This window comes from Ananas comosus, linkage group 3, assembly GCF_001540865.1.
Source record: "Ananas comosus cultivar F153 linkage group 3, ASM154086v1, whole genome shotgun sequence".
Classification (NCBI taxonomy): domain Eukaryota; kingdom Viridiplantae; phylum Streptophyta; class Magnoliopsida; order Poales; family Bromeliaceae; genus Ananas; species Ananas comosus.
In genome coordinates, this window is record NC_033623.1 from 4,321,281 (window position 1) to 4,334,760 (window position 13,480).

The 13,480-nt window shown below is 38.3% G+C and overlaps 1 protein-coding gene across 4 annotated transcripts in view; it reads left to right on the top strand.

The window, feature by feature from the left end:
* Nucleotides 1,139–13,480, top strand: part of LOC109707619 (amidase 1) — a 38,609-nt gene continuing 26,267 nt past the window's right edge. Inside the window, exons 1-6 of one of the 4 annotated variants that reach the window (XR_002215550.1) lie at nt 1,140–1,384; nt 1,970–2,122; nt 2,280–2,404; nt 2,624–2,749; nt 11,138–11,320; nt 11,414–11,561. Coding sequence is in view for 3 of the 4 variants with exons in the window: in XM_020229026.1 (XP_020084615.1) it covers nt 1,257–1,384; nt 1,970–2,122; nt 2,280–2,404; nt 2,624–2,749; nt 11,138–11,320; nt 11,414–11,561 (863 nt within the window). In the remaining variant the exon portion in view is untranslated. Of the gene's footprint in view, nt 2,123–2,266; nt 2,405–2,623; nt 2,750–11,137; nt 11,321–11,413; nt 11,562–13,480 lie in introns of all 4 variants that reach the window. The other 3 variants (XM_020229026.1, XM_020229028.1, XM_020229027.1) reach the window with 3 other exon arrangements.

A 13,480-nucleotide genomic window follows, 5' to 3' on the forward strand; every position in this document is an offset into this window, starting at 1 on the left:
AATGAAGAATTTAGTGCCTAAGAGGCATTTGGCATACGGGATCGGTATCTGGGGTCAAGTCACATTACCGAGAGGTTGGGTTCAAAAAGATTGGATTCAATGCAAGGATTTAAGTGCCGTGACACGGGATCGTGCCGGAAACTTGCTGACACGGTGCGCATAGATGCGTGTCGGTCACAAAAAAATCATGTGTGCCGACATATAATAGCATGAAATGTTTATTTTCTTTAGCAATAAAATATTCTAATTGTTTATTATATATTTTTATCAAATCTTTTAAATTTTATTGAGCAAATTACTTACTAATTTAAAGAATAGAGTATTTTAAGCTGTGCCATCGGCATGGAGCTTGTATCGTGTGGATATCTAGTTGGTACGATATGATACGGTCCATACCAATGGCACTTAAATCCTTAATTCAATGGAGATTCGTCATCTTAATATCTTATCAACGTTCAACTCGAACAAAACCAATCTACTAATTAAGCAAACACCAAGCAAAAAATTTTGCCAAATAAGTTACAAAATTATTTCAGAAAAATTAAATTTTATTTAGATTCTACCACGCTATGCAATTTTTAACTGAAATTAACTTTTAAATTAAAATATAATTTTGTAAAAAATTATTTCTCCAAAGATTGGGCTATACACCCACTGAATTTGATGCCGAAATTGCTTTTTCATTTTTAGAAGGAAAACTGGTAGTATTTCTGGTTCGGCATAAAATGAATCAAAAAATCATTTTCGGTAGAAAAAATATTTTTCCGCTTGTTTGATTTGACATAAAAATAATTTTTTGTAATAATATTTTTACGAAATTGGAAAAAAATTGAAGTTTTTGTTTTTATATATTTTTTGTCCGAAAATGAAAACTCAAGCTGTGCAAATTTTTTTCATTCTTTTTTCCACCGAACCAAACAAACGTGAATTATTTTCTTTCAACCAAACAAATGTGGATGAAAAATTATTTTTTTTTCTATAAATTAAATAGTACAAAATGTGAAAAAAAATTCCTTTTTTTATAATTTTTTTTTTTTACGATATTTCATTGACTCAAACGGACCCCAAACTCGACTAAATTTGATGCCAAAATTTCTTTTTTTTATGAAGGGCGTAAACGCCAAAATTTCAGGCATGTTGGCAGAAGGCCGCTAAATTGGCCCGGGGAGAGTAGAGATAATGAGACGTATATATATAATAAATAAGAAAGAAAATGGTGAATAACTAGGTAAAACTGGCTAATTGGCTATAGGAAGATGGAAGTTGGAGGAGACGATTACGATTATGGAGCCTTCATTCAGCGAATAGAGCTGCGACCAACACCTCGTGCTCCCGAAGAGCCTTCACTCCCCCTGCAGGGACTCACTTTTGCAGTCAAAGATATGTATGCTCTTCTTCTCTTCTTCCTCCTATCTCTCGCCACTCTTTTCTTATGTCTCTCCTTTCTTTAGTTGTTTTCTCTCTCACGATATCTTTTCTTTGTTTATGGTTCCTACTACATTTTAAGCATAACACAATGTCCTATTAATCTCAAGCAATGTTCTATTTATCGATTCTTCTGCAGTTTTTATCTTATGCTCGTAGTTTCAGAAGGTGACCTCTAGATTTACACAATTTTGGTTCGACTGCAAATCAAATTGGGTGAAGTAAACATATTAGGCCTTGTTTGGTGTAGTTGCCATTTTTGCAGTCTCTTCAAACACAAATTATATATTATTGGATATGCTGGTGACAGCAACGATACCAGACAAGAACACCATGATGAAAGATCCGCCATCTATTCATGTGGCTGATTAAATTGTTTTCACTCGAAATATCTCTAAAGTCGTAGCCAAGGCCGGGGGACAAAATTTCTCAATTGTTATGATCGTAGGCAGAACCGGTATTCCTTTACTAATTAGATTTACAGCCGAACTGTGGTTACATCAATCCAAAAGCCCCCTCTGCAGAATTTCGACTTTGTTTGCAGATTTGATATCAACGGCTATGTCACTGGGTTCGGCAATCCTGATTGGGCGAGGACGCATGCAGCAGCTACTTCGACATCTCCTGTTGTTCTTGCAATTCTGGCAGCGGGTGCTATTTGTGTTGGTAAAACTATCATGGATGAAATGGCCTACAGGTTAGATTATTGTATATCACCCTTTAAATCATTTTGGAGATTTGAATAGAATATCTTGAAAATTTCTGCCTTCTTTATGATGAGTTCGTCATTTAGAACTACCTTTCACTCTTGATTTTTTTGTATATTGTGATCGTTTTGAAGCTTTTATGCACAGTATAAATGGGGAAAATAAGCATTATGGCACGCCCACTAATCCGTGTGCCCCTGATCGAGTTCCTGGAGGATCATCCAGTGGATCTGCTGTGGCAGTCGCGGCGAAGCTCGTTGACTTCTCTCTAGGTTTTTGTCCTGCACGCTCCTTTTTTGCTGATTTTCTTTATTTTGTTGTGATGGTTGCTGCAACAGCTATTTTTTGTACTACTGTTTTACAACCACGTGTAATTTCTGCTAGCATATATGCTATTTTTCTGCAAGCTGTGGTGATTTCATTTGTCGTCTTGCAGTTTGCTTGTCATTTTCTGGTTGATCCTCCTAATTTTTTCTTGGTGTCTGTAATAGGTACTGACACTGGTGGAAGTGTTCGGGTACCTGCTGCATATTGTGGCATTTTTGGGTTTCGGCCTTCACATGGCATTATTTCTACTATGAATGTCATTCCGATGGCTCAAATCTTTGATACTGTTGGTAAATTCTTAGCACTGGAAACATAAAAATATAAAAATCCTTGGTTCTTCATTTTCTAGAATTACTACAATCTGTTATGTTGAACTACAAAATTTTCTACTTCAAAATTACTAGCAACTTAATGTAATAAGTGTTACATTAACCTTTAAGAAAGTCAACTTAGAAATTATTTCATATTCTTTAAACTTGCTACTACACTATAAGGATACGCTAAAGAAAAGATTCTATGCATTTTCCACCAGTATAATAAAGCTGGAAAGATCAATGATCTAGCAAGTACTAGTAAAGTACATTTTCTATCAGGTTAGTTTGGCTGGTGTTGTCTAAAAGAACTTTCTTTCTGATTTTGGCCCAAAAAGAAAATACTTTTATATTGTATTGCATTGCTGCCTAAGTCTGATATGTTGAAGTCAGATTTTGTACTTGCATAGAGGCCAGCTGGTTATATTCGGTCATAACAAAAGTGCTATCTCTAAAAGCCGAGAAGAAACCCTAACACTAGCCTTGGTGACAACTTTGGAGTTCACAGGAGCATCTGTCACTAACTTCTATTGTGCTTCTTGATCAATATCTTTTGCCTTGCGAACACCATCCAAATATGAATTATATCTTTTCACTACATGCGCACACTAAGCAATAAGAAGTATAATACTTATTATACTTAAAGGAGAACTTCAAATCATGCACGAAACAAAAAATTTATAAGTATAAACTTTGTGGTTAGAAAGTTACTAGCCAACCCAATTTTTTTCATTCTCTTTCTCATTATTAGTGATAGTTAGGCTTCGTTTGGGATTGCGGGAAGATTGCGTTACGTGCGGTGAGAAAGTATGTTGGAAAAATATCCTGTTTGTTTTCGTATGTAATATTGCGTTCCCAATATCACGATGAGTCGGTTACTATGTATTTTCTGCGGTCCCACCGGAGAACGCAGAAGCATATCTCTATATGCTTTTTCCTCAACTCAATTTTATCTAATAGCGTTAGATAGACCTCAATACCAAACTAAGCCTTAGAATATGAAAGGTTATATGAATATAATCTTATTTGTTATTGGCATGATTTTTTCTCCTTAGTCCTCCATCCTTTCCATTATACCGACTGCTATATCTTATTTACTACTCTCCTTACTACCGTTTGCCTATGGCTATCACTCCGCTCACTTCCACTACTCCTTTCTTGCCTCTTTTTCCATCTCCTATGGACATTGCATCCTCGATTTCAATTTGATTCGGTTTGTATCTTTCTCTTTGTGGTTGTTAATTCCCCCTCTTTCCTTTCCGACTTATTTCTCCTTTAAGTCTCCTTCTCTCTCTCCTTTTATGGAACACACCTTATTTCCTACTCTCTCGTATGCTCTACCTCTTCTACTCTCTCCAATTCCCCTCTCCCCTTCACCCTCTTCCCCTTCCCATTATTCTTTGTCTGTTTTCTTTATTAGCCTGTCTAGGTCATAGGACTTGATTATCTAAAATTTTTTTTTGCTCTTACTATGATATGATTAATCAGACAAATTGTAGCATACTGAACTTCTGAAGTTATGAAGTTACGGTGTATGCTAGCTTGGAAAGCCATTGGAATGGGTCCGGTGAAGTTCGGGAGCATTCGGGTGTGTTCGGCGCGCGTTGGGCGCGAAAAAGGAACCCGAAGGCTATGTTGGACCGTGGACTAAATCCGACATAAGCGTGGATGAAGAGATGATGTAAATACGCTCAAAAATATGTTTTGGGGATCTCGGTACGATTAGAAGTGAATCGAAGACCCACGGAGCGAAAATGGACCAAAACAGAGTGAAATCGGCGAATGCTAAAATTTGCAGTTTTTCGGGACCTACGGGGTCCGGACCCCGAGAGCGAAAAACACCCAATTTGGGCTGTGCATGAATGGGAGAGTTAAGGGTTTTCAGCATTTTGTGCAAATAGGATTAAAAGAGAGGGTTGCTTCTCTTTCTCTTTTCTTCTCATTTCTCTCAAACCCAACCCAAACACTTCCCTCTCTCTCTCTAAGCCTCCTCATCCTCTCTCTTCAAGGAGGAGAGCAAAAGAAGAAGAAGAAGGAGAAGAGGTTTGAAGGAGGGATCATCTACCTCTTCTTCTCCTTCCTTGGCCATTGGAGCAAGCTTGGAGGTATGCTTTTGGAACTCCCTCATGGTGATTTCTTAGGGTTTGATTTAAATACTCTAAGAGTGGATTTAGTTGGAACCCTAGGAGCTAGTAAGATGCTAATTGCTTGAATCTAAGATCCATTTGAGGTGCTCTCGCAATAGTGAACACCTAGGGCTCCAAAGTGGGGGTTTTGTGAAAGATTAGGGTTTGATCTAAATTAACCTTGTAGAAACCTAATTGCTAGATATACGAACGCGTCGGCGAAGTCGGTTCGGCGATTCGTCGAGCCTACGCGAAGTTATGGGGAAAAAGGACTGTTAGAGCTTTGTTTCCGCCTGGAAGGCCGAGGCGACGTCCAAAAATCACAAGAACGGATCCGGAGCACCGTGGCGGCTAGCTGTAGACCTTAAATCTTCGGATTGCGGATTGGTGATCGTTTGGTGGCCGACTGCGAGTTTGAGTTGAACCGAGCGGCGGGTGCCGCGGGTGGCCGATTGCAAGTGACTACAAGCAATCGGAACGCGATAACATGTGGGTTGTGCTTACCGAAGCGACTAGGTTGCCTCCATGTCGAAGTGGAGTATAAGTTCTTGTTGATGCATATGTATGGGCATGATGGCATTGCAATTATGCTAGACAGAAATGTATGCATGTAAACCTAATTACTTGGTTTAGAGATTTATGCATGTGAATTTGCATGCTAGATGGAGAATGTATATGCATGATAGCATCATATGAATCATAGTAGATGATAGTTGATTATGCTAATTGATAATGGCATATTGATTCATGGAAAATATATGCTAGTGATAGTTTCATGTTGATATGCAATAGAACATGCTCGAGCATATAAGTAAATGGTAACATGTTATAGATCATGTTAGAAGGAACATACATGTTGGCATTGTAAGCATGTGATAGAGAATATGTAATTATAGAAACTCGATGTGGACAATTAGGTGTCGAATAGATTGAGTGGCATCGAACCTAGTGTTATTAAACATAGGTCGGGTATGAACCTAGTGTCGTGAATCTAGGATGGATAAGAATGATATAGAATCTAGTGTTATGGAACATAGGTTGAAAATGAACCTAGAGTCAAATAGATCTAGGTGAGTGGCATTAACCTAGTGTCGTGAACATAGGTTGTGGATTGAGCCTAGAGTTAAGAAAACCTAGATTATGTGGTAAAGGCATTGAACCTCGAGTCAATTGGATCTAGGGTGGAAAGTACATTGGACCTAGATAGGTCGATATTATAGGGTTTGAGACTACCCTAGAGACTTGGAAAGTGGATTCCGGAATCCCAGGATTGTGAACTCGATAGTTCTAGAGCAGTGGGGGTTGTGTGGCATGTTTCCCTCCCACTGGAAGAACTTCGAGGATGAGCGTGAGGTTGATTCGAGGCCGCGGGTTGTGTGTGGCAGGTTCCCCTCCCGCTGGCAGAATCATGATTTGCTAGGGTGTGTGTGGCATGCTTCCCTCCCTATCGGGGGTCTTGGGCCGCGGGTTGTGTGTGGCATGTTCCCCTCCCCCGGAAAGATCCCTGACCATGGGTGTACGCAGCTCTGAGCGACCCGTCGGTGGCGTGGATTGTGGATTGAAGGCTGAGGTGTATGCGAGTGTTCCTTCACCTCGAGCCAGACAGAGCGCGGATTATCCGCAGTTGATTGACTCGAGACCGAGTCGGGTGGCTAGCTTGAATAATGTAGACGGAACCTTAAGGGCTAGTTGTGAATAGCATGATCTAAGGTAATAGAAACCTTAGAAGCTAGATGGATGTGAGCTAGATAGCAAGATAGAAGTAGAATTGGTAAGTCTATTTATGATGTTGCATTATTGCATGACTCGCATGTAGCATGGCATTATTGCATTTGTGAGGCAAAGTATGGTATTGTTAGTTGCATAATTAAGATGTTATATCTATCTGCTTATTGAACTTAACATGTTGTTGCCTCTTTTGGACCTGTTGGTCGAGCTTCTCCCTTGGGTGGCCGTACCCATTGGGAACTATGGAGTTAGTTTTCACCCCACGTTGCTTTGGGGTGTTACAAGTTTGCACGTGAGCGGCGCGGCGACGCGAGGAAAGGGCGTAACTCCGTAGGTAGCGCCCTACCCCGAGATCAGAGATAGCGGTACCCCGAGGTGGTCTAGCTTAGGGGTTAGGAAAGAATGAAACAAACTTGTAATAAATTTGTAATAGATCCTGATTGTATTTGGAAGTGGAATGTAAACTGGTGAATGCATGTAATAACTTAGCTGTTTATGTTTTTGATACTTCCTTATGCAATTTGTATGTTGAATATCTTTCCTGGTTGGAACCTCTTGTATTGTATTGATTGCGACGCCTAGAACGTATAGGGGAAACTCTGTCCGTTCGGCGGTCTGTCGGCGTACCCGAACCCGACCAAATAGGCGGGGCACGGGGCGTGACACAAATTGAGCTACAAAAGCGTTTGATCGTAGCTGCTTCTTTCTCTCTAGCTGCTCTCCCTTTACCTCTTGGTGATGATGCCTCCGCATCTTTGGTTTCTTCTCCTGCCTCGTTAGATATTGATTTGTTGAAGTCTTTGTCAGATGATGCCTTTCATCAGATTGTTAGGGATTTTGTCTTGTTCATTTTCAATGTCTTCTAATCATTAGATGCTTGCTCGTGCCAATTTTTCAGTTTGTGGCAATCCTGCACTGGGGTTTAGCCGATTTTTATGTTGCAAGGTGGAGATAATGAGAATAGCCTTTTTTGGTTATTTTTTAAATTTCTTTATTATTTTTCTTCACTCTAGGCAAGTTGTTGCACAAGGAGAAGCTTGTGCTTTTACTTTTCTAAAGTAGTACCTTGCTTTATGAGGATGATGCCAAATGTAGCTTTTTAAAGGGCATATTTTGGACAAAGGTGACGTGTTGACCTCTTGGGACTTTTTGAGAGAGTTTGTGACTTGTCATCTTTTTTGCTGTTAGGAGCCTTTTTTTCTTGTAACTTTCTTTTCTTTGCTTTTAGTAAAATTTGTGTTATACCTGCTAATTCCAAAACAAAAAAAATTTCCTTTCTTTGGGTTACTTCATACAGGTCCCTGCAAACATAGTGAATTGCAAATTATATCTCTACAAAGTTCAACTTTCATATGTTGTCCCTGCAAAAGTTCTAATGTTTTCAAATATGTCCCTCTGGTTTGTAACTATTAAAACACTATCTATTTTATAAGCGAAATGACCTTTTTGCCATCACAAATATGTCCCTCCAAAAGTCCCAACTGTTAATTGAAGAGGGGTAAAAAGGTCAATTCACCTCATTAACTAACTATGGTTAAGTATTTAATCTATGGTTAACTAAAATTTTCTAACGGATTCTAACGGCAGGGACATATTTGAAAATATCATGACTTTTGCAGAGATAATATATGAAAGTTGAACTTTGTGGCGATATATTTGCAATTCACTATATTTGCAGGGACCTGTATGCAATTGACCTTATTTTTTTTATATGTATATATATATTTTTTTCCCGAAAAGCATGGTCAATAAACAAAATCAAACACGCGTCCCTTGGTCATCATAGAAAATGTGCAATTGGGAGCTTGTATCACCAAATAAAATTCCACTAATTGTTCATATATGCTCATTAAACACCTTATTTACCATGCCATGCTCACAGATTATGTTTACTTTAAATCTGTTTGATACTTGTACATACTATCATTCATTGTCAGGGCATCTATATATTATCTGTGACGCCCCAACTTCCCAGGGGGTCACCCATCCAAGGACTACTCCCGTCCCAGCACGCTTAACTCTCTTAACCTCTTGGGCCTTGCCACCACCCAAAATGCTTAAGTTGGGTTAAGAGTTTAGCCCTATTATATTTCATATATAGGATTATCTGGGGTCTCACAATCTCCCATCTTTTAAGCCCTGACGTCCTCGTCAGGCTCAGACTCACAAGTACCAGGCGATGTGAGACTCGTCTCGCTAGCCCGTCATCCAGACTCTGGCTTAGCCGAGACTCATCTCACACTTCCGGCTGGTAATTGGCTTTGATATCATATATGACGCCCCAACTTCCCAGGGGGTCACCCATCCTAGGACTACTCCCGTCCCAGCACGCTTAACTCTCTTAACCTCTTGGGCCTTGCCACCACCCAAAATGCTTAAGCCGGGTTAAGAGTTTAGCCCTATTATATCTCATATATAGGATTATCTGGGGTCTCACATTATCTAATAATTGTAAAGTTTTCTATTCCATCTCCTTTCCTTTTCAAATATTTAAATGACCAATATATTCAATCTCTCTTTTACTATATCCCATCAATCTATACGCCTGTCCTTCCCATATACCTACTCGCTTGTGTCCATGGAGCTAAGAGGGCTCGAAGTTATTTTGGTTTTGCTACAAGAAACTAAGTATATGTCACTTTGCCATAAATCTGCCTGGTGGTTCGTCGACATATGCTGGATATGTGTGAAAAAAAAAAGTTTGTCTATTGTACCTCTTATACAAATTACAAATTATGATTCGATACATTAAGATCAGCTTTTGTTGATAATTTTTTAAAGCATAGAAATAACTTCAAATTGTACTTGGATAAACAGTGCAGTAGTTATACCTTTCAAATTAAATTTAGCGGTTAATACAAAAGGCTGAGAAACAGGTTGAGAACGGGAGATGTAGGAACAATTGGGAAGATACTATTATTTTATTCCTTCTAATAGTGGGAAAATCAATTCCTTCAGACCCTTTGTGATTGGTGAGTCATGTGTTTCCAATCATCGAAGTACTTCTAAGCAATGGAATTAACATAAGATGATAACACAATTAGGGATCCTGACAAGCTTATTTTCGTACTTGATAATTTTGCAAATCTATGTGAAATCCTGCTACTTTCAATTATCAACTCAGTGAACATAAGGAAAAGTCCAAGAGAGCAGCGAAAATTTTCAACCACTTTTATGTTATGGAACAGATAAATAAAAGACAAAATTAGATGGTATGACAGTTTAATTTTCACTAATGTTGTTTAACTTATGTGCTACAATTGATAATTTCTTTTCTTGTATTGTATCAGTATGAAACTACAAGATGTTGTCTTTTTATTACATATTTGCCAATGCGGTGCCAAATTGGATGGAATGCTCAATGTAATTCATGTTTGTTGGTTAGTTTGGCAAATGAAGTGATAAGATGTATGGAGAGATAGGAGAGTATAAGAAAGATAATTGATGGAACACATAGTGGGTTAGAATCATGTAATGATCAGCAAGATTTAAAATATCCACCGTACCGGTTGGCACGGGGCGATACGTATCGTGCCACCAATTAAAGGGCACGATCATAGTGGGTTAGAATCATGTAATGATCGGCAAGATTTAAAGTATCCACCTACTGGTCGGCACAGGGCGATACGTATCGTGCCACCAATTAAAGGGCACGATATAAAGGGGGTCTCTCTTAGAACCCCTGTGCCGCGATACCCAAAGGGTATCGTGCGAGAGCAAAGTGCCCCTACAGCAAAGTGCCCCTACATGCCTATAAGGGCACGCAACGTTTTAAGTTTTTACCTTTTTTTGGCTTTGGGTTTAAGTTTTTACCCTTTTTTTGCTTTGGGCCTACTTTTGGATATTTTTTTTTTGTGTGCCTTACACACATCCCTCTTTCTCGTTCTTTTCTACCTTCTCTTTCCCTCAACTCGCTCTTTTAGTCTTTTCTTGTCTTCTCTCTATCTCTCTCTCTTTTTTTCTTTCTATTTTTCCTCCCTTTTCTTATTATAACTTTTTCTATAATTTCTTCTTTCAATTTCTTCTATTTCTACTTTATTTTCTACTTTGATCGCTTTGATCTTAAAAGACAAGGCAAAGAAATAGCAAAGTTAATCGATTTTTTATTTTTATTTTCTATGAGCTATAGTTATATTTTACTTTACATATATAAAAAATCTATTACTGTATTAATTGCTGAGTGTTGTAAGCTATATATAGGCAATATTTATAATTATTTTTCTAAATCTTTCAAAATAGCCTTATAAGAGTTTATTAGGAACTTCTCTAAAAACATAGAGTTTATTAGGAACAAAAGAATTTAAAAAAAATCGTGCCAAAGTGTGCCATTAGGAGGTCATGCGTATTTATCTGCACACAAGAGTGCCATGTATCGGTACGGAGGCGTGCCTGTGCCGTATCATGCTAGGCAACAACCGGCACGCTCCTATATCACGACACTTTAATCCTTGATGATTGGTCTCTATTTTAAATGGTTTCTCGTTTTTACCTTTATTCTAATTGTTTCATCCAGGATGGTTTGCTAGAGATCTCACTACTTTAACTCAAGTAGGCAGAGTTCTGTTGCCATTGCCTATTGAAGCTACCAAGAAAGCTAGTCGCATTGTAATTCCTACGGATGGCTTTGAACTTTTATGTTCTTCAAGTGACAAAACTTATCATATCCTTAATGCATCAGTTGAAAAGATATTTGGATGTAAGTGCTTTTTCCATCTATAATACTAATATTTCTAATTTTCTTGCTTTTGGGTTCACTAATATGTTTTATCTGGAATTTTGATTTTTGTAGGTGATATAATAGACAATGAGAACCTTGGTGAGTACATCTCTAAGAATGTTCCGAGCATAGGAAATTTTATCAGTAGTGTCCTTGAAAATCAGGCATGTAAAATACCAGCCTTGGCAGCTCTTTCACATTCAATGCGGTTGCTTCAAAGGTGACACTTGTCCAACTGATTTTTTTATGAATTATGAAGTCATTTAATTGTTTTTATATGGAGTTTTGCGTTTTGGCATGCAATAGAGCATGTGAACTAACAAAAAACTAGACGATTCGTGGAATAAAGGCACTTATCTCAACACTAATGAGTTAGTTGCATACACTTTTGCTAGGATGGCAACATAAGATTTGGGGTGGGGGATTTGGGTTGTGGTTGGAGGCGGCCATATGTATTTAAATATAATTGATAGAATGAAACACAATCACTATAAAGATATAGCGTGATTTTTACATGGTTTGACAATTTGCCTACGTCTGTGCAAATTCTTCTCTTGGTATCATAGTAAGACCAAACTGCTATACCAAAATTAAGAGCTCCTAGGAATATGATTCACTCAATGTCCCTTAAATACAACCTTAGCACTCAAAGCTTAAAAATTTCACTTAGTTCACTAACTATTTTAACACTAAGAGAATTTGACCACTAAAATCATTATCTATTAATGTTCCAACAATCTTCTTAAATGAGATCATCAACCCCATATCCAGAGTTGTCATAAAAGACATTGTTTGTTAAAATTCGACCTCACAATCTACAAAAGTATCAGTCTCCGAAATCCTATCCTGCATGACTTAAAGTATTGCGAAGTAATGGCTAGTAATACAATTTTTCTTATTGGCCATTCCATCATACTACTGCTATGCAATTATAGCTCAACCTGGTCAGCAAGTTTAAAGTGCAGTGGCACGGGGGCGTGCCGTTATGTCCCTGGCACGGTACGGCACAGGCACGCTTGCGTGCCGACACGTGGCACGCTTGCGTGCCAACACGTGGCACGCTTGCATGCTGATAGATACGCATGACCTCCTACTGACACGTTTTGGCACGGACTTATTTCAGTTTTTTTAGTTCCAATAAACTCTTATAATGTTATTTTGAAAGATTCAAATAAATAATTATGAATATTTATTATGTATACCTTACTATACTCATCAATTAATATGCATGTAAGCTTTTTGTAAATAAAATACAATTATACCTGATGTAGAATAGAAATTAAAATACAATAATAAAATTCACAAGTACAATAATTATTTAAATTTACATCTTTATATAGAGATAACTGCTTAATTCGACATAGATCGTCGCGCTTGATCATATGGCGTATTGTCATCTGTAGATACAAGATTTATTTAACAATGTTGATATAAGTATTGCTGGTATTTGTGAGAAAGTCATATATTTCTAATATTATATCCATATTTTTTGTTCTTTTATTCTTTTTAAAAATATATGATCAAAATTTGTTTAGGAGATCGATTTTTGTTCCCTTGATTCACCGAAAGCTTTGCGGTGCGACAAGTTTTGACAAAATATTTTGCGAAGAAAAAATGGAAGTCAGTGGTTCGAGGGGGGTGCGGGGGGCGAACCCCCCGACAGTATGGATTAGATATGTCAATTAAAATTTTGCTCCTATATTGATAAATAAAAAGTTAAAAAAAAGGCATCCGCCAAAAAGCAAAAAAAAAGTTGAAAAAAAGACAACAAAGTGAAAAAAAAGACAAGATAGGTGACCCGGGGGGGAGGGGCTCGATACCCTAGAGAACAAAAGAAAAAAGAAAAAGCCAAAAAAAAGCCAAAAAAAAAAATGAAGTTGCGGCACCGCACAGTGCTGCGGCACCCTCACACGTGCCGCTTTGTCTCGTGTGGCACGTGCGGGGTACCGCGGCACACAGGGGGGGTCCGAGACCCCCCCTATACTGTGCCCCTTTCTTAGGGGCATAGAACGTGCCGCACCATGCCGATACTTTAATCCTTGCTTGTCAGCAGGTTTGCTTACATGGCTTATGAAAAACCATCCATGCTGACTCTTGCATGGCAACAATGTTTAGTTGTAGTGGCTACTAAACATCCTG